General features: G+C 37.0%; 1 protein-coding gene across 1 annotated transcript in view; it reads right to left on the reverse strand.

Annotated features, from left to right (window-relative positions):
* The window catches only part of osa (trithorax group protein osa), a 124,782-nt gene that overhangs the window by 68,469 nt on the left and 29,682 nt on the right, over nucleotides 1-26,631 (reverse strand). Inside the window, 2 exon segments of the mRNA XM_088263571.1 lie at nucleotides 12,534-12,635; nucleotides 17,826-18,092. Of these exon segments, the coding sequence (XP_088119697.1) occupies nucleotides 12,534-12,635; nucleotides 17,826-18,092 (369 nt within the window).

Consider the following 26,631-nt stretch of genomic DNA (forward strand, 5'->3'; position numbering starts at 1 on the left):
AATCAGAATTATGAAAAAGGTGTCAGACCTCCTAAAAATCAAATGTGATCGTTTTAATAACGAAAATAGTAATGATTAACCATATGAGCGAAAGGGCAAACAACGAGAGGTGTTTCTGGCCAAACACTGGATAACGTGGAAGTGATAACATGTACCCGAGAGTTCATTGAATATGTACACTGCCATCGATAATTTAAATAGCGAAAATAGTCGAGGAACGTAAAATGACTAAATATTCTCCGTCTAGCGTAAAGGAAATCTTCAAAGCGAACGTTTTCTCCGGCAAAGTGCATAATTTATATCAATTTGTATAAAGTCGGGGAGTCGGTAATGCTGCGAGTTTATTAAATTAAAATTCGCGGTGATACCGGCATTCAGTCGGAGCGCCCCTCGACCCCCTCCCACCCCCCACCCGCCACCCGCCACCACCCGAGGGACGGGATATAATCCGATTATACTTGCAGATAAAGAGAGATCAACATGATAATCGGAATACGTATAAATCATGTAACTTCGCCCAGCAATGTCAGTTTAGGTACTAGGTACCACCGTTAGCGTTTTTTTCTGGAAATTAGCTGCCGGTTTTATGTTTCCCAATAAATCTTCAAATTCGCCTCGATAAACGTTATTTTTTTAAATTTCCTTTTACTAAGGGGGTATTTAATAAAACTTATCGATGCAGTTTCAGCGTACTGTTTACCCCACCTAGCTGAAATTAAACTGTTTCTTTAAATTTTTAGTCGTCTAGGTACTCGAGATACTCGCGCTAAATATAGGAGGAAAATGGTAGCAAGTAATCTAGCGTCTCTGTACCTCTTTTCTAAATGATTTGGTCCAGCGCCCGTTGCTAGTGATAATTGATCAGGTCGTCGATAGGAAAGCGAAGTTATCTCTTTCGTAGTTAAGGCGTTATCTATCCGAGGGGATCGACAGCCAGAGCACCGTAGGTTAATATACAATAATGGAAACAATTATGATGCAACCCAATAATCATTGGATATAGAAATCGGTTAGAAAATTAAAAAAGAGAAGAAGAAAGTGATTAGGTAATTGTTATCCAAACTAATTGTCCCCTCGTTCCCCCTCTTCCGTCCCCGTACCTAGACTTCGCAAGGGGGCGATATCGATATCTCGAGAATCACTGGTCGAGCCCTAGATACATTTTGACAATTATAATATAAAGGCATATTATTCAAGAATCAGATAAGCAGTAGTCAAAGGTACCACAAATTACAAATAAGCAATAAACCGATTGCCCTTGCCGTTACTGGTATTCTCCATTTCCTACTCGCATTTCCCATTTATCCTCTATTCCATATAACGGTAATATGCTTCACCCTGAGTTCCTTCAACAACGTTATCTGTATCGTATCTGTACGTAATATATATAGCGTTTTATTAGCACGCTGACGAGTAAGTGAGTATAAGTGCTATACTCAAAACCTGTACGGATCAAATCTTAGTGAGGATATAAGATATTTTGAACATGTGCGACAGCAAAGTTAACGCATTACATGTTGAAATATGTATTAGAAAATATTTTTATTTCGAGTGGCTGGGCCGTTAAAAAAACCGTGTCACGGGGGTACACACTACACACGTACACGTACAGTGCGGGCGGGGAGGGGGGAGGGGAGAGGGATGAAGGGGGAAGGGGAGGGGGAGGGAGAGAGCATCGATCCCGCGCCCGCGCCAGCCAGGGGACCAGAGCACCGAAGCACTCTGCCGAGCGGAGGAAATCGCATTGAATCCTATAATTGTGTTTACTACGGTTACGGCCATATTACTCGCCTTACGCGACATACGTACACGCGTTACCATAACATTTCTGACGGCTACAAGAAACGCCCGAAACATGACTACAGCATCTATCGTTGGAATCCTAGCTATCCACTCTCCTAACTAGCACTCTTCCTTCGCCTTCCTTACTTTCATCAGTTTACGGTTTGTTCGTTTTATCGTATTGCAATTAATCTAGTTGATGTCTTTTTTGTTGGTACATTATGTACGAGCACTATCGCCCCTCTGATTACAAACGCTCAAATGAGGCTGAAACTTGTATCACTAGTCTGCTTTAGGTGGTTGCAATAAGCCCGCCAATGTTCATATATTCTGCAGTACTAAAAGTTTGAATAAATTTACTATTGCAAAAATATTTAAAGATTAATTTTTTAATGCTATCTATTTCGAAGAAAATTTTTATCAAACAAAATCTAATAAGTACTTATCTCTTTTGGTCAAAATAACTTTGATCATTACGCAAAAAATGTATAAACTCGCTTCCATTATCCATAACGTTGTTGAAAATTTAAACAAATATATAAAAAGCTATTCATAAATAGATAATGGAAATAGGTAGATTTGAAATAGATCGTATTATTCAGTCATATTGTACTTATGAATGATATTGTAAAATGTCCCCTTGGCGCGGGACTCAGTTTAGGGCACCTTACTTCAATTTGCAATTATGCTTATGATGAAATCAATGAATGAAAAAAAAATAATAAAAATTCTATATTAAAATAATCCTTTCGGCATGCAATTTTCAAATCATCCGTTGTACCTCGTAAAAATATGAATTAAAAATATTGTATTAACTTTTAATTTAGGCTTAAAAATAAAACTCGAACGAAACGCTTAAACGCCGAATAACTGAATGGAAGAAAAATTAATATTTTCAGAATTTCCACAACAACAGATTCCCTCAAATCACTTAACGTCGAGCATAATTCTCTTGAAAAATAACATTGAAATATTAATATTGTGTACCTACCGTATACCGTATACGTAGAAATCATAAAAATATATTCTAAAAATATTTCTATTCGTAATAAAACACGTAAACGAACATTCGTATTTACGGCAAGACACGTTAAAAATAACATCAATGAATCTATCGACAAATAAGGTTAAGAAAATTTAGGCAGTTTGTAGAAAGCCGGAAAAACAATTTATTCTTTCCACCATAACTTACGTTCTGCAGGTAGAATAAACAGGCCTATTGTTGACGACCCCAGGTTGTCGACATTACTGATTGCATATTATGTCTGTCAAGTATCTCATGCCTATGTAATGTAAAAGTTTTCTTTACTAACTGCGTCAAATATTTTTTTGCGATGTTGGAAACCGGTAGCCCAATAAAAATGTTCCGTTCCAAAATGTCTAAGGTAACAATAACTTCCAAAATTAGTATTTTTACAATTTTTTTAAAAGATTTTTTGAAAACCTTGAAAATTTTAAATGAACTCGATATAAATTGACAATAGTACGTTACGACGAATGGTTTAGTCGTAAGCAACATCGAGCTAGCCCAATCTGCCCAGTGACAAGACCCCGCGTAGTTTATACGAGCATACGCTATAATGACGGTTTGTTTATAGTTTTAGGATTACGCAAACACTATAATTTATAAGAGGACAGTATTTTACGGTTATCTCGACTAACGTTCTTCAATCGGCTCTCCTGGACGTAAATAAAGTTCTAGAAAGGTCGATAGGACCACCGTAGAAAGAGCGACGGTAAATAACGCAAATTAAAAGGAAAATCGTTTTACGTTTTATCGCCGGAGACGTTTGCCTCCAAAAGTTTCACAAATAAAACACACTGGCGCCGGAATGTTCTATTGCGAATAAAAGAAATCTAGTGTCGTAATATATCCGAACGCGTGTTTAGTCGACTTGTACTGTACTGTACAGGGAATAAATAACCCGCAAAGCTTTTTTTTTGAGACATTCAGCAGATATACGATAGCAAGAATAGGGAAGGTAGATATTTTAAAAAGAATTATGCAATTAGCGGGATCGAACCCGCGACGGATGTTTCGCAGTCGAGCGTCTACCCGACTACGTCACGGCAGCTGTCATTATTTTTTTTCGATTAATATTTTCGAGTCATTTCGAACGCAATAATCGAAATTGCAAAACTAGCCATCGCTGTTCAGGAATTTCATACTGCTAGTACTGGAGAGTTGACGGCTGTTGGAACTTTTAAGCGCTGGCGTTAAAGTCGGCACTTTCAAAGGCATCGCTACCAACTTTCCAAAAGGATGTTCATCCATCCGTAATGACGCGATATGTTGCCAGTTTTAATTTACAAAATAAATAAGACGAGATAAAGTGGGAACATCGATGCTACATCTGCCCTTAATCGTACAATGTATCGCGGGGTGAGTTGTGCGCGGGGCCACGGATGGCCGCTATCGGAGCAAACACACGACACGAAGGCCACGGAATCATCTACATATATCCTATCGACGCTCGACACCAGCGCGGTAGTTCCACTACACCAATCTGTCTGCAAACCGTTTTCGCCTCTTCCACAAGATTACAAATCGATAAATACTTCTTAATACTCATGCATTCAAAAAACACTCGATTTAAAAATAATTACGTGAATCCTCCCCTATTGAATTTTAGCGAACGAAGCGAATATCCGTACTTACCTGTGTAATATTTCATGGAATCGCGAAATGTCCTAATGCAAGTGTTACGTTTGTACAAAATTAATTGGTAATATGACCTTCGAAGATCTATGTGATTATCTCCGGCTAATTTGCTATTGGTCGAATTAATATTTGCGTCACTTTACGCAGGACTAGACCTTTATTTTTAGATTTCTAGAGTTATGATATCTATAAGGTTTATGAGTGAGCTAGATCGTAAAAAAAGTTTGAACCCTAAACATTGTTTTGACAATAGGTGGTCATATATATTTCACTTAATAATTCTATAAAAATAAATTATAATCTCAATAAATCGAACACTGACAGCAAACAATACAAAAGTATCAGCCGACTGTGGAATAACAGGTTTTATATGCGTTTAAAAGAGTTTCGTGATGTTAAAAATCAATTGTTTAAACCTGTAAAACCATACAATAAATATATAACTGTAGGAAAGAGAGATCGATTAGAAACATTGTGAGGAGGAAAAACAGATACAATAATAGCTATAATACCTATACGAAAAGACAAAATAAAACTTTAGCCTTGGCGGGTGTAACGGAACGGGCGGAACGATCTCATCAAATAAATAAAGCATATAAATAAGGAATACATTCGGTAAAATCATCACTAACGAAAATGGTAAGAAAGAAAAAACAAAATCCCACCCATTTATTTTTGCGTATCGAACTTTTTTCTCCGCTAAAAACAGCCACTCCTGAAATAAAATATTACGGTGACCTTTGAAAAGGATTTAATAATAAGCAGGTATACAAAGAGGGGTATTAAATAGGGGATTATTTTTTATGAATAAGAAAAATCTTCATTGATACAATTCCGAACGCTTTCGTAACACGCGACGGGATGAGGAGCGGGCGCAGTGATGCGTGTTCCTTATCAATACCGATCCAATTTATTACTACAAGGGCTTACACTGTACATAGTGTGACACCGAGATGATAGGGTCCGGTTGTTTGGCCATTATCTCTCGCCTGGCACTATGTTCCGAGGATTTAACTGGAGCATTTCGTTTTATGCATCGAAAGCGCCGCCATCGCATGATTTCGACGACTTGTCGCATTTCCGAGGGCCATCAATTCGAAAGGAAGGAACAATCTTTTTATGCGAGGGATTAGGATTTCAGTGTTCTCATTTCTATTATATGATTTAATTGTCCGAGAAACAAATTTCCTTTAAAAAATTACACGGCCGAAGACTTCGTGAAGACTATATCGCACCTGTAAATATCTTCGTCTTTTATACTACTTTTTATATTTAATTTCTATTTCTGTAAATATGCGGAGAAAAAAATATTAGGTGTCCTGACAGGAACCAATCATCTTATACAAAGGGAGATATGGAAGTATATAAGCGTTCACGGGGTTTAGGACCTGGTTTAAGTGATCCACTTTGTAGCTTCTTCTATTTTCATCATATTTATCACATACGCAGTATTGTAACAATGCATTCGCATCAGACAGAACTGCCATCTGTTGAGAAGTACGCGGTAAATAGCTCTCTCCTTTTGACCAAAGCTGAGAACCGTTCAAATTTTATTAACGCCTATTACTTTAAATAAACTTCGTTCGTAATTATTTTCAGCGTATTTGACCAAAGCTGAGAACTTTTCAAAATTTATAAACGCCTATTACTTTAAATAAACTTCTTTAGTAAATTTTTAGTAAACATATTTAACACGGTAACTCCTAGTCAAGATTATATAGGTAGGGGAGAACCACCATGAAGAGAACGGCCTATGAAGAGAACAGTTGCATTTGCAAGGAAAGTAATAAACCTAGGGACACCCCGCACCCCATCACGTGATCACAGTGGTGTGATGACATCACGCGTTAAATTGGCGGGAATTTCATTCATTGTGCTTCGGACAGTGGAAGAAAGAGGTTTTCGGACGTGGTAAAAAAATTAACTGTGCTAACTGCTTCATCTTCTGACTTTTTAATAGTAAGCGTGGAATTTAATAGTAAGTGGGTTTACCCGAAGTTTAACTTGATTTTATAATTTTTATGTGGTAAAGTTATATTGAATAATATTAAATCCATCTCGATAATTTCAATATTTTTCTAAAATAAGTCCTAATTCCATGAAGAGAACACGCCGCAGTCCCATGAAGAGAACGTTTTCTTCATAGGCTTAGTGTTCTCTTCTTGGGTTTTTATGTGTGTTTTGTTTATTAAATAATATATTTATCACATAAAATGTACCCAATCATACATTGCCGAAAATAAATCTTAAGATGGACGACGAATTCAAAGATGCAATAGATGCCGTCATCGTACAAAGGAAAAGCATTCGCAGTGTAGCTAAGGCGACAGGTAGAGCAACAACATTTTTGTGGAAAGTTATTAAACGATCAAAGTAGGCACAAGAAGCCGAGAAAATTTCGAATATAAACACGATATAGGTATTCGTAAAAATTTTAGTGTTGACCATGTTTCTAAAACCATATGCATATTTTTATATTCTTGTTTATCAATGTAACATGTTTTTATTCATTTTCATATTTAAATTTTCCTGATATCCAGTCGTAATTTCATTAAATTGTATTTTATTCCAGAACCTGTCAAATTAAGTAAGGATGGACAAATATAATTCCACATTACGATTAACGTTTGTGCTTGTTCTCTTCATGGGAACCAGTGTTCTCTTCATAGTACACTAACCCTTGAAGCGAACGTTTTCCATTTTTTGTAAAATTGTCCATAGCCTAGAATCTAACAGGAGAATTCAAATTCACTTTGGGAATTATTGAAGGAAGGAATGAACAAAACTTCATATTTTGTTTTTAAAACAGTGTATTGCTTTTGTATTTACAGGAATTTGATCAAAAATGTTCTCTTCATGGTGGTTCTCCCCTACTCGAGATCGAAAAATAAATTACTAATAATTTTTTTTACAAAAATGTTAGTAATATTAGTATATAACCACTCACGGTGAGTGAGAAACGGATTTTCAATCATCTTCAGTCAATTCCTATTTTTTTGTTGTTGCTATTATAGCCTTTTTTGTGTCCATTTCGGTTTTTTGCTGGATGTCTCGAATTATAACCAAGATCTCGTAGACGACATTGAGCTTTTCGCTTGGACATCTTGATTCCAGATTCCTCTTATTTGTTAATTATTGCATCATTCGTTGCCTGTTTTCTCATACTATTTTTGTTAATATCCTTTCACCACGCGGTGTTAAAAAAACATTCACAACATTTCCCAACCCATTTCGGTGATAAGTTCTCCATATTAGCATTTTTTCCTATATATTTTGGACAGATTCTAGAGAAATATCACATATTTTAGCAATTTTTCTACGGGAATAACTAGTATTAGTGAGCAGCAATCGAATTTCAGCAATTTTTGGGGTGATGAATCTTATTTTTGCCCAAGTGTAAAACTAAGAAAATATTTTAGTACAATAGTTGAGTATTTGTTTAAACACACATATTTAATCAAATATGGTATAAAACATAAATATTTTTATGATCAGATATAGAAAAAGGTTCACAAAATAATATAACAACAGATTTGAGTACTTACTAAAAATATAACTATAGCAATTGTTCGAGTAAAATCCACATGTGCACTTAGAAAAAATGACGTAAAAAGATAGTTTCGTATAAAATGGCTTTCAGGAAAGACAGTGTTGCCAAAAGCATAAAAAATGCACCGATTATTACGTGACGAAAATGTAATTAACACCTCCATATAAATTAAATAAAATAATTCATCACTTCATAGTAAGAAAAATAGGATTATATATGAATATTGTCAATTTCATAGGGTGGCCATAATAAATTGTCATACGACTATATTAGTCGAGCGGTTGTTACCGTCGAAAAAAATCTTCTCTTTCGAATGCGATCACTTCGCGACTTGCAATTTATATAAACGTAAAATTATACATTACACGTGTAAGTACACGTGGATACGGAAATCTAAGCGTCGGGACTAACTGTAACAAACCGACTGCACTAGGCGCAATGCATCCGCCGTACTGCATTGCAGAGCGGACCTCGCGACTCCTCGCGACCACGCGTCAGGAAGACACGACGCCAGGAACACAAGAGTCCAAGGAGGTATATCGGATATAACACACTCTTCGCATTTATAAATATCCGAAATATTAATAATATCATTCATCATATTCAATCACTAAATTCGATTATCGAAATACGACATATACTTAAGTTGGCGACATACTGCAACACTTCGCGAAGGTATTCGTCGTATAAAAAAGTTGATAACGATGCCGTCAAAACCGGGACAAAATAGTTTGAAATGCCCTAATTAGACCCCCGCTTCTGGTACGAAATTCGTCAGTAGGCTGCGTAAACTCCGCGGTAAAAGGGGTGGCGAATTTAGCGATTCTGACTCGCGGTCGAAAACATTGAAGACGTCGCGAGTTGTTCGTTATTATAAAAATAAGAATACATATTGTTACATTCTTTAAATACCACCCAATACTATATTCCAGGTTTCAATGCGAAAACCCACGCGGAGAACAGATATTTTCACAAATAATTATATACTTATTGTATTGGAAAAAGAAGCAGAGGACGACCGAGGAAAACTTGGCACAATCAGGTATGTCAAATACTTGAAAGCGGCCGGGTCAGGAGTCGTAATAATCGTCGGGTATGTATGAGGAGATGCATGAATGTAGAAGAAGCAAAGAATGTTTGCAAAGACAGAGTGGTGTGGCGTTCGATTCTCTCTGCCTACCCCTGCGGGGAAGCGGCGTGATGGTTAGTTAGTTAGTTTTTTAGAAATTATAGAAAATATCAAATGGTCGACAATTAGAAAAACTGGCTCGCCTCAAAGTGTATTCGGCGTACCCATCCGAAACCGGTCCATGTGAATCCAGTCGGGTTATCTTGCAGTCATTTCAATTATAGGCGCATTTCCGAAATTCTAATCCAATAATAGGTACAAGTACTTCAAATTACTTGTTGGACGTATCTAATTATATCTGTTTTTGTGCTATTTTTATTTATCAAAAATAAAAATAAAATACTGAAGAATATTGAAATGGTGTTGTAATTTTACTAATCCAAATAAATAATATGTATATTGTACGAGAATGGTCGGCATATAAAGATATACGTAATCATATAAATGACACAGCGATATGGACCCGCAGAATAACGCGAGGCCGAGTACCGAGTAGTAATCATTCCTAGTAAAGTATTCAAACGACTAAAATAAGGCCACGAGGGCATTAGCTCTCCGCAGAGAGTAATCTTGCAAGTTATAATATCACAAAGTCGGCGCTTCAAATGTTGATAATATTTTTATAAATGTTAAGATCCGCACAGAAACACAACACGACAACAGGCTGTGCTGCTGTGGACCAAATTATGTCAAATATAATACAGATAGCCAATTTAAAGTTTATGAATAAATCGATCATGATTTTGGGGTGAAATGTTTATCTAGCGTTACAGGGTAAGGCGTAGAAGCACTGTACATTCGCTATACAGTAAAACTTCGATATAACGGACTTCTTTTTTAACGAACTTCGGATACAACGGACAAAACATGCGGGCAAATGTAAAAAAATTAACACCGCCCCGTTTATATCATACACGTTTAAATTCAAGTGTTGCCGCGTGTAAACAATTTTTAACGGCCATGATGATCACAAATTATGTTTCAAAACTTCAAAAGTGCAAACAAATTTTGATTCCTTTTTCAAAGCAGGATTACCAAGAGCAAGCGCGTCGATATCAAACAGCAAAGTTTATTCACGAGTGTCCGAAGGCAATAAATGGCTTTTTGTGTTTTGTATTGTTTATTTATATCCAAATAGGTTCGTATTTTCAAAAAAAAGTTTTTCGATTTATTTTAAACCTATTTTATAAAACGGGCTATCGGCTTTAACGGACACCCTCTCCGTCCAATTAGTCTGTTATATCGAGGTTTGACTCTACTGTGGCTTCCCAACGCGCTGGGCTGTATGGTAGATTCGCGAGCATCCTCGGCTCACGGTGAACATGGTAATGCAGCGTGCGGAATAGACTCGCGTCTTCCGGATACAACCGAAGTCGGATAAATAGGTGTTATTTCTGATTCATATAACTATTATAACTTTGGCGGCAAACTTACAATATATCTTTAAACAATTATCAATACAAATAAAAACTTGAAAAGGTGAAGAAAACTATAAACTTTAGTTAGTGAAAGTATAAACATTAATTACTCTTCATATAAGTATTGCGCTGCAATACCGCATTTTTCCAATGAAGGAAATCTCGGGAAGCTACAAGTGACGTGAAACGTTCGATGAGAATAATCGTACAAAAAAGTAACGAGGACAAATTTGAAGGAACGAGATGGTCGCTGAATCGGATCGAAGTAAGGTACAAACGAAACCTTAAGAAAATAATCGGTCGATGTTGATTTTGAGTCTCGAAATGTTTTTTTTTATTATCGTACGAAAATAGTAATTGTAAGAAATGTTAAAGGAGAATAGCAGCAGTGGCTAGGGCACTAGGAGTACCATACCAGTACTAACTTGTATAGATTACACCATGGTAGCCGGCAATGCAGACCAGCGTTAAAAATCACGTCTTTTGAATAAAACTAATTACATATGATGAATATTATTATTTATTTATTTATTTATTTATTTTAAACTTCATGTACAGAAAATAAAAAGTACATTGGCGGGCTTATATGTTATACATACCTATGTACTTGCAAACCAGACATGTATAAATTAGAAACGGACTAGCTACCCACTTTTCAGCTATTAACGTTGACTTTAATGAGATATTTATGTAATAAACCGGCCAAGCAGACGAGCGCAGAAAGTGTGAGAAACAGAAATTAATTTCATTATTATAATTTATTATTAGATTAAAACCAATATTTTTAGCTTTTCCACTTTTTTATTTGACCAGCGACCGGGTTTCGTCGTTACCGACATCATCAGACTGGTCTGATGATGTCGGTAACGACGAAACCCGGTCGCTGGTCAAATAAAAAAGTGGAAAAGCTAAAAATATTGGTTTTAATCTAATAATAAATTAAAAATGCAATTCCATCACGAAGTGTCAGTGGATAATATAAATCTATTCATTATTATAATTGCGTACCATCTGATCACCGCGACCACTCCGCATTCTGGCATTTCCCTCGCGGGGGTTTCAGACTTCCGACGGTATCTCTACATATCATGTTCGCTTCCGATCCGAAATGTCCAAGAACTGGTTCAAAACAAATATAATCTATTTTCTAGCTATTGCAAAATTTTACACATCTGCGCTTTTCGGAAAACCCTACATTTTTTGCGTTTATGGTTTCAAAAGAACTACAATATATTCCATATCAACTGAGGATACGTCAACCTTACACACACTTGAGGCCAACAACCTAAAGTCCTCAAAATAATTAACCATTTTTCTTTGCACCGTCGTTTGCAACTCTTCAGATTGTGACGCGAATGGAATGAATGACCCATTCACAACAGATAACATTTGAAAACGGGGGATAATATAATATTATCAATATTAATGTTTGAAAGATAAATTTTGTGGTCAGACATTTGAGAAATTGTTGGTTATGTTAGCCTATGAATCAAGTGCATGTTGGTCTTCGGGAAGACTAATAATGCTTGTGATTAGTATTTTGCGTAAGCGGTGGTAGTGCTATGTTAGTGTTTTTTATATAGTGGGTTGCAGCATGTTGTTTGCATGCTGGTGTATTGAAAGTCCTGAAGAAAGGGTGTATGTATTATTCTACTCGCGAGAATAGAGAAACTCGTAAGCATTCACAGGTACCTACTGTGTCATGAGATTGATCATATATCTAGGAGTTCCAAAAATTAGAGTGGTGTGGTAGAATGGTAAATGTTGCACGTGTGTAAAGTGATCACTTGATCAGCCTATGATGGTTGATTGCAGTTTTTTTATCAACACAAGTTTGTGAGCGAAAGTAAGAGTGGCCAGTGCTCAGCGACTAGCATCTTTTGTGCACAACTTCGTGACCGAGTTAACCCCTCTCGAGGAAACCCCTCTCGGCAGTGCTTAATATTTCGCGGGACCCCTGTACGTGCCTAGTAGATTATTTGGCGACGTTACCTGATGTGGAGAATGCGGGGGCTGTGGAGAGGCGGAGGGCGCGTGGCCAGGACTGGAGGGCGCGCCCCCGGGACTCGGCTGCGGACTGGGGCCCTGCTCCATCTGGAATTTCAAATACGCTCAATTATGTTAAAATACGTCATTTATGTTAAGACAAAAACCAAATTTAGTTGAGACTTCTTCGCGAGGAGTCATCGCTCGATTCGATTTCGGACTATGAATTGTTCAGAGACGTTTTTTGGTAAACAATATCTATTTTCCGCAATCCTTTATCGACATCAGTTGAGAATTTAGCGATCATGGTTTACTGAATGCGCACTCGATAAACAGGGAGAGAGTACACAAAAGCGCGATATACCCGTAACACATATTCGCAGAACCCCTGCCGTAAATCAACTAGATATCGACGGTAGATTATTTATTACCTACTCCGGCGCTTACGGCGTCGATACATCGCGACAGTCGCAAATCAAGCCCGAAATGCTCTTCCGTCACCTTGGAGATAATACACGTCCATATTTTAAATGGGCTAATGTGTGTATGTGTGTAGGAATGTATTACACATTAGTCTGTACAAACCAAACACGACCATGTGGCATAATAAAATGCCGACAGATGTCATCAGTAATCACCTACTCCGCTAATCTAATATACAAATCACTATTTAGATGATAAAAGCGTGCGTTATGTAAACAAAGGTCGATTTCATTCATAAAAAAATACACTTCTTGTCTTTGATGAAGTAATAAAAACACATATGTAGAAGTATAAACACGCGATCGTGAATACTGAATACATAAATACATACAAACGCTATTATACATAATTATTATATTGTTTAGAAAGTAATTTACGGCAGTTTTAGTGGAGGTGTGAAAATGTTGCTGTCCCATTTTATTCTGATAGAAGATCTCCAATTGAGTCGGCGTGGGAGTGAGAAAATAATATTGTCGTGATCACCCGTACCCGTGTCAGTGTAGCCGACAGTCTAACTGTGGATAAGCTAAAATTACCCATTATATTGAATATTATTCAAATGACTAATATTATCGCTACTTTAAAAAATATATATATATATTGAACTAGCGTTTGTTTTGTACAAATTTACATATGATTGCATTTGGATTCATAGTTATAATGAGTTTTAAGACTTGAATTGAAGATTTAACGAAATAAAAATAAATTCTGTTATTCAACAAGGAGCCGTGAGTGTATCCGTATATGGTATGTACTAGCCGTGGTATGTGCCACGTTCGGTGGATAAGGCACATGTACACGGCATCGTGCAGTAGGCTACGCAGTTTATCAATGGGAGCCGTGGGAATATCACGCTGTCATCTCCGCTGCAGTATAGCGCGCTATAGCCTAGCGCACCTACCCAGTACCCAGTACCCGCCTACCCACCTACCCGCCGAGCCTGCATCGTGCACCCTTTGACCGAGTTGTGTGTTTACTTTCATTTTCACTCAGCTGACGGGTTTGAGAGAAGGCGGGCGCGGTCGGGGGTGGTGGTGGGGTGGGGCTGGTGAGGGGGGTGAAGAATGGGGTCCGCCGTTTTGTTTGGTGGAGGATTTTTTTCACCCGAAGCGAAATCGAAAACGAACAGGCCCCGGGTATGGAAATTAGGCGGCACGTGCACCTACTGCGAGGGAAAGGTCGCGCGAGTTAAACGGATGGTACCGTATAGTTTATTTTACGGCAACGATGCAATCGGGCAGCCGTACAAGTGATGAGTGCTCGAATTCGTAATACAGTATTACTGCAGATCCGTCGTTGTCGACTCGCGGGTATAGGACGAGAGGAGTTTTCCTATCAAATATACTGGGACAATGCAACACCGCGGGGCAAGGCTTCGGGTCGTACTAATCAAAACTAAGCTCAATAACCGACTTTGTCGCTGTTGTAATTTGGGGATATATAGTAAAAGTGGCGATGATTAGATATTGCACGGATAGTGACAAGTACGTTGAAATCGGTAAAATGAATGCGAAATATTAAATTACGATAAAAGGAACACACAATACTCGACGGTTTGAGTTTACTCGGAAGATATAATAAGAACGCCGGTGTATTTACTTATTGTATAAAAAGGTTCGAATAAATAAATATACTCGTAAAAGCGTAATGAAAGGGAAACCTCCGAAGTAAAAAGTTTACGAGATGTCACCCCGACATCGAAGTACCTGTATTATGGAATGTAGACTCGCTTCAGACGTGCATTATTATTATGTAGGACACCCCCATAACCCCAGCTCGTGGGGTTACGTAAAGATACGCGAGGGATAGAGTAGGTGCACGACCTCACGGTACACACTGAGACTCGCCGACTGCGACTGTACATACTTGTAAAGAAGCTGCGAGTCGTAATGTCTATTTACGGTTAGGAACTTTCGCTACTTGAACAAGTGAAACGATCTTACTAACACTCGCGATGTCCGCCAAGTAATAATGTGTTACGCATAATTCCAAATCACTTCCGATTTACGATAACTCGATACGCGCCTTTTCGATTTACCATCAAACACTTTCGTGGCATATTTTACATGTTGATCATTATTAGTGAAAACGTAACGCGTAAACTGCGTAGCGTAGATAACTTTTAACATTTATTTCTGAGGAATTAAGCGGTCAAGCATCAATGACAAAATTATTTTATTATGAAAATTAGTTTTTTTGTTTACCGAATAAATATAACGCTATAGTAATATATACTACGTATTTTAAACTTCCGTTTACTTGTGATTTCAACAAAAGGGCACACAAACACGAACAACGCGGCACCGACAAGTTAGTATCCGAGACAAGTTAGTACGCGTCAGTAAACTTGATTACTTCTATCGATACATTTTAAACTTCCGTTTACTTGTAATTTCAACAAAAGGGCACACAAACACGAACAACGCGGCACCGACAAGTTAGTATCCGAGACAAGTTAGTACGCGTCAGTAAACTTGATTACTTCTATCGATACATTTTAAACTTCCGTTTACTTGTAATTTCAACAAAAGGGCACACAAACACGAACAACGCGGCACCGACAAGTTAGTATCCGAGACAAGTTAGTACGCGTCAGTAAACTTGATTACTTCTATCGATACATTTTCCAGGAATAGATACAAATTTAAATAGTATTTTTTTAAAAGTATATACTAGTAGCGTTTATGCTACTTCTAGACAATATTTTCAGGACGCATTGAAAATAATTTTCGAAGGAAATTGATTGACAGTCATATGAATGAACATAATGGCAAAACATACTTTGCAATGTGATCCATTTTATGGTTTACAACTTCGAAGGAAGGGTAGAATAATATAATCGTATGTACAAGGATCAATTAATACATAATATTATTATATTAATGAATACTCCGTTACAAACTCAAATGTTATAGTGGTGGGGAGAACAAAATGGAAGAAGTGAAAAGAAAAGGGTTTTTAATCACATGAAATTTTGCTAATCACACCTAAATAGTGAAAAATTTCTAAATACATAGTTTGATTCTTAGGGGGGGGGGGTCAAAATATTTTCACTTTTTTTTAACATAACCTAAGACTGGTACCCGAAGCGCAGGATTAATCAAGTTAAATATCATTTACATATTTAAAAGGGGAGCTACATTTCATTAAGCCTCATTCGATATCAGTAACCCCCGATACGTCGCAATTGATATCGGTACCAGCCAGGATGACCTTGTCTCCCCTCGACGGTGCAGGATTTTCCCACAAAGATGTGTATATGTACGTACATTATATTATACAACGTGTGTAATGTGTGAATGGGGAATGGTAGTTCGTCACGGCCACCCCCCCGCCCCCCGTCCTCGCGCCGAGGGGGCGGGGGGGACGCAAACATTCTTACGGTTCAACGTCTGGATATAAAAACATCTGGTTATCGATTAACGACGGCTCTCCTTGGAACTGGATTCTAGGTCACCGTCGCAATATTTTACAACTTACTCGGTATGTGGTATTCCGTTTTTTATAGCAATAAAGGTTATTTTAAGAGGGAATCTTATTTTTATTACGAGTAATGCTATAACGTAAAATTAATGACGTGCAAAACATCTCAGTACGTAAAACAACAAATTTACATTTAAAAGAATGTGTAGATTGTGTTAGTTTTCCTCAGAAAGACAGGTTACTTCTGTATTAAGGTAACATGGTTAATTTGATTCCGACTAAAGCACGTCCACAACTAAAAACGTATTTACGTTTGATATTAAGTGCTCGGTTTCAGTCATTCTCCGGCTAATGAATTTTGATTCGTTCTACGGGGTGATTCCTCGTACAGAATATTTGCAACTAAGATCTCCGGGAAGGATCAATAATGCGGAAATAGGGCTGTACGTGTTTATCGCCGAACGTATGCAAGTATCTCTGGCTTTTCAGTAAATCCGGAATATATGTACCTGTAAAATGCAATTACAAACTACAGCAAACTCCGGCCAACGATACTTTAACACAGAGGTTCCCAACCCCGTGCCCGCGGGCACCATGACGCCCGCGGAACGATTCATATGTGCCCGCCACTATTCGATAGAAAATTTTCATTAATATTAATTAAAAATGTGAATTATTTTGATTTATTTTCAATTTTACTTTATTCAACCTACTGCCTGGGTTTATTAAATACGGTCATATGTTTGCGTTATTGTATGAGTGGTTCCTTTGCTGACAGTACTTATAGACAGTAAAAATAAGTCGATTGGTGACAGTACTTAAAAATAGGTGGCGCCCGCCACCCTTTATTTATCGCCGCAGATATTTTAGAATGTGCTCTGGAGTACAAAAAGGTTGGGAGCCCCTGCTATAACAGAAGACTCGTGTGATGAAACCATTGCACCTTTCCGATTCCTTTTACTCCTCGTCTTTGTAAACCAGTTCAGAAGAACAGGTAACGCTTTTAAACGTTATTAGTGAATCTTGGACATAAGTCTACAACAGCCCTTAACAACGTGAAATTTGTTAAATAACATTTACCATATCGACTTTCCCCGTGTGCCCTGACTATTATTGCCATTCTTATTTGTGTATCTTCAATTCCTTCTTTTCCTTTCAATTTCCTTTCCTAGAAGGAGTAATGTCGGGTGTAAATCCTACAATGTGAAGCGCAGCTCCGGTCTTCTCGACTTTACATTATTGACGATCCAGTTAATCTCGCGTTGCTCCTGCGACGTGCAATTTCCGCGAATGGGGGATAAAGGGTAAAAGAACACCGGCAGAACATTCGATTTCCTACATCATTTTTGAAAATAAGTCAATTCAAAAGGAAAAAGGTACGAAAAAGGCGACCTGATGCGGCGAGTACGGCGGCCTGGGCGGGGGCCCCGGCGCGGGGTACCTCTGGTGGGGCGGGTGGGGCGGGTGGGGCGGGTGGGGCGGGTGCGGCTGGTGGGGCTGGTGCGGCGGGTGGGGCGGGTGCGGCGGGTGGTGCTGCGCGTGCGGCGGGTAGGGCGCGTAGGGCTGCGGGCCAGCGGGGGGCGCGCCGCCCGGGGGCCCGCCGGGGTAGCCGCCCGCGCCCGCGCCGCCGTAGGGCGCTCCCACGCGGGACCCTCCGCTCTGCAACGAGACGCGAGGTTAAATCACAACCGACAACACATCACACGCGAACATTCTTACACTCGAGTAAATAACCAACTTTTTATAGACATATTATTCCGGTTAATCTGTATAAGAAATACGTATCCTCGTATCTCCCGAAGGCCGTTACAGGGGTAGCGGAAACGGTAGAAAAGGGATGTATTACGCGGACCGATCCCAAAAAACATGTTTATAATTTAGTGATGGGCGATCCAACTATTAAATACCTTCTCGAAAAGACGGTTACTTATTTCAAATTTCGAATTCGATCTTCAACGTTTACTACTTATACACACTTCACCGTAACCGTGAAAAACGACGTCCATATTTAACGAACGTTTTATTTGTTAAGACTCGCTAGCCAAAATAAAAATGACTACATCACGCTAAGATTAGTCTAACAGCAGTCGTCGGTGCTGAAATTCAAATACCTATAATATTATATAGGAATACGAAGACGTGAAATGAGAGTCCGTCTACACGGGTCGTATTTACTGCACAGGGAGCATGTTCTTGCATATTCCTTTCACCTTGTTTGGGTACATATATGTATATACATACATACACACCTATTTAGGTACTCGCGCTAACATCGATGCCACGACCAGGCGTTACGAAGTACCGTAGGTACGCGTACACTGGTAGCTTGGCACTGGAAGAGTGTATCGGACGTCTTTAATGTGTTTCAGTCCAGTATGAATCCAGTCCAAATGGAAAGCGGACGTTTGCTGTCCTCGTGACAAGAGAAACAAACACCATCCTGTCACGAGGAATAAAGTATGTATTTCTTATTTTATTATCCTTAAAAGAATTTAGAAAACTCCAAACAGAATACGGTTTTCCTGAAAGTAGCGATTCTACAAATGAGAACATATTCATTGTGCGTGTCGAGTTGTGACGCTTCATTTTAGCTGCAATTATGTACATAGAATGTTACTCGTGGATACATGATACAAGCACCTCAAAGGGTGTGTGTTCCTTTTTTGACCGAATGCACCGCAGAAGCGAAGCAATTACAGCGTGGAATTACAGGTAAACAAACGTTAACGCAGGCAAGGTACGTATAAAAAACGGACGTGCGCATCGAGGCTTTAAAAAAATCGATGACCGCTCTTCCAGTACTATTCCAAAAGGTAGAACTACGTGATCTCACTATAAGGGACGTCACACCCATCTGGGATCGATGTCGTATTTATGTCGATAAAGCCCATTAATCAAGACGTCCCTCGAGCGGAATGAATCAATTTGTGATGAAAGCCTGTAAGATATTATAAGAGGGGAGGAAAGGGAAAGAATTCGGTAGCGTCATTAGAAGGCGTCCTTGACCGAACTGTTCGTCCTTTGAACCCTCGTTAGTTCGTACATACTCGTATGTACATATCGCTATCGGTTATACATATACAGTAGACAGGCTACTGAACCTGAGGCGCCAATATTTTGCACCTGATAAATCGAGAACAAACATAAAAATAATCTTTCAATGCAGAAAAAGGTACCAAGCACTAAACAGATACATTTTTTTGTTGTACAAATCAGCCCGACCAATAATAACGCTCGCATGTTAAAAGCGTCAAAGGAGTTCAAATTCAACCGAGTTAAAAAAATAATCTCGTAAAATTAAAACTTTTACTGTTTTACCAATAAATATGGTACACATAACTATTATGCGCGTATTTTATCGTGTGTCTAGATCAGAAATGTGATAAATTAACAAGAAAACTTAATAACTTAATAAAACATTATACCTGGGATGTAAAGTTTTGATTTCTAACTAATTTTAGAAGATATATTTCAATCAAAAGGATATATTCTATCCTTACAGGGACATCTTTGCTCGAGTGTCGTCAATAAATTTGTATAAAAATTATAAGAAATAATGCATTACAAAAAGCTTTCTTCACTGATTTGTAGATATCACACTAAAGTATCTTCATAATATGAATTACCACGGATGGGGGCGTGGCTTCAACTGCGGCTGATATGCGAATGTAAAATATACTTAATGTAAGGTAGGCCGATGGGTTAAGAACATGAAAATTCATTTTTTAATTAAAATTTGGTGTCAAATCAATGTAAATTAAACAACTATTTATAAAACCTACATTTCTTAAATAATTTTTAACACAGGTTAGGGGGACTCGAAATAATCGTCGAGTATGTATGAGGAGATGCATAAGCGTGGAAGAGATGAAGAATGTTTGGTAAGACAGGGTGGTCTGGCGTTCTATTCTCTTTGCCTACCCCTGCGGGAAAGTGGCGTGACGGTTAGTTATATATCTAACACCTTTTAGAGTAACATCTAATTAACTTCGGTTCTCTGCAACTAGTATAGGTATGACAGCCGAATTTCATAATTATTCAATATTTTATTAAGTGCATTTACAATAACGGAGGACGTCCAATCAAACTTTACAGTGCAGATTTACAGTGCACACATGAACTTAGTTAATACACTCGACCGTAAGTATGATAAAATAAGTAAACAAAAAAGCTGACAATAATTATGAAAATGTATCTCTCAAATATAAATCCTTTTTTATTCGCACCTCATGCGAACTATTTTGAATTTGCAACACAGAGGGCGGAAAATACGTACATCGTAGGACACTACATGACGTCTGTGGAACAGTAATACATATTATGAACATATTACACATATAAAAGAATAACGCGCTGCTACACTCCTCGCATTTAGGCAATAAGTTTGTCGCCAGATGAGAAAGCCAATAATAGCGCATTCGAGCCTTGAATCCACAACGTGATCTGACCTACACACAGTGGCTCTTGCCTACAGCCACACAAACAACTCGGAAGAAAGTAAACACTTATTACACGGGCTCTAAATATCTCAAACGGGGTATGGAGATGAACCAAACGGGTTGTTCTATTGTCTGATTTGATATTTATACAAGGAAAAGCTTTCCATCTTCATTTTATTTTTATTTATTTTTACCGTGTAAAACTGCATACTACTAGAAAACAATAATAGCATTAGTCGTTTTCTAAAAAAGGCTTCGGAGAGATTGTCCTGCGACGCATTATGCAAATCCCGCTCCGCAATATCGTTATTAAAATAATACGAGGAGCAGCGGGAGTGCAATAGACGCGATGATGATGATGATGATAATAAAGCATTCGCACAATAAATAATCCCCCCCTCCCCCCCCCGCGGGCTGATTGATGACGAGGCGGCGCGGGGGGCGCGCGGGGCGGGGGCGGAGAGCGACGCCATTGGCCGACGCGGCATCGATCCGCGCTCCCCGCGTCGCCCCCTCCCCCTGCCGCCCCGCCTGCCCTAATCGCGTTATTATACGAAGAGCGAATACAGTTTTTGTGCAGCCGTACTAAACTCGGCGTTTTCGTAATTTGCTATTTCTCGGATGCGTGTTTTTAGAATAACAGAGGCGCAAACAGTTCTGAACTACTGGAGAAGATTTTTTAAAAAATACGAATAATAAAAATCTCACCGTAGATGAAGAAGTTATCAAGATGAGAATATGAAAATCTCGGTTTATAGATGCCCCGCGACCTGTCATTGGCTGGTTTGACATTTATTATTCTACTCGTGGTAGACAACCATATTACTCAAATTTGGAAAGTCGCGTACATTACAAGTGAAAGAAACACATTTTCCAGTACAAACTGAATATAAACATCCATGTTGCGAGATATAAATGAAAATCTCTATAAACAACCCCTAAGTGGTAAAAATTTGAAAACTCGAAATATTGTTATTAATTGGTATTAATTATTAAACAAATATTTTTTTGTTGCTATAAATATAAAGTCGTTAGTATTTACAGGCCTTTTCCGCAAAATTAATCTTACTACAAATGCTCAGTTGGAAGGAAAGCATATAAAAGGAAGGCAAGTTTCTTTATTTTTTATATAAAAATAGATATGTACCTACTTATATTAAGATTCACTGCAATTTCTTTCAAATGTACAAAGTTTTCATACGTTATTTATTTGTATAAAATAAGAAACGTCTCCTCTTTAACGAAAGTACATACTTACAAAGAAGGTATATTATATATAATATAAAAGGTATAAGTATTTACAAAAATATATTTTGTCAGCCGCCGTAATATGTTCAGTATCGGATGTTTGCAACGTCAATTTTGTAATTAAAAACATGATTTAAATAAATATATATTTGGTTCGGTAATTTGAGAAACTACATAAGCCAATAATAAATCTGTTCACTGTTTATTTTTACTAAATTTTAGACTAAATTAAAAAAAATTGTCATAGGTTCTATAACTCAGAATTATAATTTATCAGTAAGTGGTTGGTATTTACCTGAAATAAATATCTAGTGTTACCAAAGAGGAAATGTAATGTATATGAATTAAAGGACGTTAGAGAGGTGTCAGACGTATGTGGAATCTGCTATAGCATATGGAGACAGCGTACTAGGTGAGAGGGGAATTCTGCCACGGAACATTCACTAGTAAGAAGTAGTTTTGTCCATCAATAAACCAAATGCTAATCGTCTCGCCAAATGTCCCGATAATCCCCGCTACCAGTGTATTTGTTACACAGTTCGTCAATTATAGTTTTGGATGTATCACTAGGTTTTCAATCCTTTTCTACTCGCACCGCATCTGACTGCGAGCAGTTTTAAAATTTGAGCCTGTATTATTATAACACAGTGAGCGTGAAAACAATCGAGCCCTTCACCTTGACATTTCGTGACATCCGTGGAACAATAATGTCGCGCATTCCCGATTCGGTACAGCGGTCCAGGTGAGTGTTCAAAGCATCGAAATAATAGTGGATCGGAGCTCAAGGGTAAATTCCTGCTCGGACTGTTACAACTTTACTAACTTAACTTTCAAACGAGAAAACACTGCGATTGTCGCATTGATAAAATAAAACTTTCTGTATTGCGATAAATAGCGGTGCATTCGATTAAATAAATCACCCGTTTAAAGATTTATCAAAATATAAGAAAATGTAAACCTTGTTAGGAACAGTGGATTTCGGCCTGAAGAAGTAAGTATAGGAACAGTTTCGTTTGTTTATTGTTCTTTAAATTTGTATGTACAATATTTCAATATTTACATACAGTAAATTAGTACCTTCATTGGTCAGGTTATGACTACGTAAAAATATCTTCTTACAGACCGATGGCGATGGTCGGGGTTGGTGTAATTTTAGTTGTCGGAATCAGTCGGGCAGAAACTACATGGCAAAAAGGGAAAGTTGAACAACTATTTCAGGAACGCAAAGGAAATAGGCATTGTCGCGAAGAGAAGGAATATGGTTGACAAAATAAAAACAAATAAATGGATGTGGTATTTTTTGGTAAGCATGCTCAAATGTGCAGAGGACACAATAGTTTGACGCGAATTCATTTCTTTGAACTCATTAATAAACTTCAACCCTGCGAACGTGGAACCTACTTCTGATGGGCCGAAGGGGTTACCCATATTTTGACTAGATAGGCTTACTTTTGTCAGGGAAGAAGGCTACCATGTGGTAAGAACCAAAGGTCCCAACTCTACGTTGCGCAGCTTATATTGCCCATTGTTGTAAATAAAACAGTGGATTTCCGCTATAAATAAAAAACTTACTAATTTCAACCATACACATCGCACACGAAGTTTGTCGCCAAAGTGCTGTTGATCTTTCAGTTGAAGCGTAAATGCAACGTTACGAGATTTGAGTGATGTGATTGTCAATCATGGATAAATGGTGAATGTTAGAGTCTAAAGTGATCACCAGCCAATGGCAGGTCGTAAGTCCTGCGAATGCGCGGACTTCCATATTCCCTCCTCGATAGACTTCTTCACCTTTGTTGGCATACCGATCAAACTCTCGATAGTAAAGTTACTGCCAGAGTTTGTTTACAGAAAATCGCGCAGTATGGGATTAATATACTCGAATGGCACGTGTGGGTGAATTTACATATCAATACGTATTTCCATATTGAAAGTTATCACCCACAGTGTTGTATGTGTTAGGCAGTTGGTGTGTGTACGCGTACATGACCTCTGAATAATAAATATTAGTAATCCAATTACAGAATGCAAACAGACATTGCGGAAGGTCGTGACAGAGAGCCACGAGCCACGAGCCACGCGGTGCCGGTGCCGTGTTGATACTCGTAATCATCTCAATCGGCAGACACATCCGATACAGCCCAAATGCTATTCTTACTTCACGATGCTTACTCTCGATTGTATCTATGCTATAGGAATTCCAAATACGTACAAGATGGATGGATACAATGTGAAAAGACTAAATGGATACAAATATTCATTTATCGAAAAATATTGTTATAAACAAAGTTATTTGGAACACAGTGGGAAAATATGCTGCAAAGCTCGTTAGTGCAAGTTTTTCCTGCTAAATTATTTCATTCTTTACAGATTAAGATCAAAAAGAATCCTTTTCCGTATCATTAATTGATTGATATGTCAACATACAGGAATATGGATCCGTTATCTCTTACAAGTATAAAAACAGTGTATTTATATATATATATATATATATATATATATATATATATATATATATATATATTTATATATATATATATATATATATATATATATATATATATATATATATATATATATATATATATATATATATATATATATATATATATATATATATATATATATATATATATATATATATATATATATATATATATATATATATATATATATATATATATATATATATATATATATATATATATATATATATATATATATATATATATATATATATATATATATATATATATATATATATATATATATATATATATATATATATATATATATATATATATATATATATATATATATATATATATATATATATATATATATATATATATATATATATATATATATATATATATATATATATATATATATATATATATATATATATATATATATATATATATATATATATATATATATATATATATATATATATATATATATATATATATATATATATATATATATATATATATATATATATATATATATATATATATATATATATATATATATATATATATATATATATATATATATATATATATATATATACTAGCGGACCCGACAGACTTCGTCCTGTCAAAAAGATTTGTAATGTGGCAGTTTTTTGTTCCTACGTATTTTATAGTCGGGGCAAAAAATTCTCCTGAACAGAACCGTCACCCTGGTGATAGGGCGTTGTGAATAAAAAATAAAACATATTATATAAGGATTCAAAAGTAATCGCTTTATTGTTAATGATGTGAATCATAATTATTAACAAAAATAGTTTTATTATCATTGTAGTGCTTTATGATATACTTATAATATTATAATTATTCGAATTTTTCTCGCCGTAAAAACCATCCTTGAACTCCAACAAATATTTAAAAAAAAATTTGGCTAAATTGGTCCAGGCGTTGTTGAGTTATGCGCTTACCAACACATTTTGCGATTCATTTTTATATATATATATATATATATATGTATATATATAAATATATATATATGTATATATATATATATATATATATATATATATATATATATATATATATATATATATATATATATATAATTCCAAAAAAACGGACACGATCAAATATTGAAAATCATTTATGAAAGTAGGTATATTTTTCAAATGCTATTTATTTATTATAGGAAAAAAACCTTACAGAAGTGATGTCTCGCTCAACATACAGTTGGTCCCCCCCCTCCCCGAGCGAATAAAATATTAATGAAGAATAAAAAGTCCGGTGGAAAAGTAGAAAGTGATCTGAAGTTGAGGCTAGTTTGGTATTATTGCTCTGCGGGGATTGGAGCGCCATCGATCGGGACGGTCACTACGTCAGATGACGTCACGACTACGAGAGATTTACAATTAGTTGGCCCAGATACGGTGCTTACACAATATTTATCATTGTTCTTGAAATAAAAAGTAAACGTAGGTCAGCAATCAAACTACAATAGATATTTTCATAACGGGGAGGGGCAGGGAGAGTGGGGGAGGTGGGGATTGCTCATTCATTATTATCGTTGTACGCAAACACCTAAATATAGAAGAAAAGAACGTAAAGCTTTGTTCGGCCCGATGGCTTTTTATACCACGACGACTGCCTCCGGGATCAGATCAATATTTGGCTTCAACAAAAATACAATCTTCTCCTTGAAATATATGTATTTATACCTCGGTAAGTCCATAGGTTGATGAAAGGAGTGCGCGCTATCATTTAATTTCCTTACTTCTAGCCATGCTAGTACGAGTTCGCCAATTAAGGTTACTGGAAACGATTTGATCATGCCGAGGTTAATTTCCCCATTATCGCAGATTCGCGTTTGACACTTGCTAGATATACCATTAGGCATATTCAGAGATCCTGTTCAAATTTGGTGCCGTAACGAAAGTCTATAAAAAAGAGGTTAGGTTCATCCTGCGTTCAGATGAAACCATGATTTTCGCATGTCCTTAAACTCATTTTAAACGCAAAACTCTCGCGTTGTGCTTAGCA

This window comes from Brachycentrus maculatus, unplaced genomic scaffold (genome assembly GCF_059751285.1).
Source record: "Brachycentrus maculatus isolate JH-2025_06_01 unplaced genomic scaffold, ASM5975128v1 h1tg000201l, whole genome shotgun sequence".
NCBI classification, from domain to species: domain Eukaryota; kingdom Metazoa; phylum Arthropoda; class Insecta; order Trichoptera; family Brachycentridae; genus Brachycentrus; species Brachycentrus maculatus.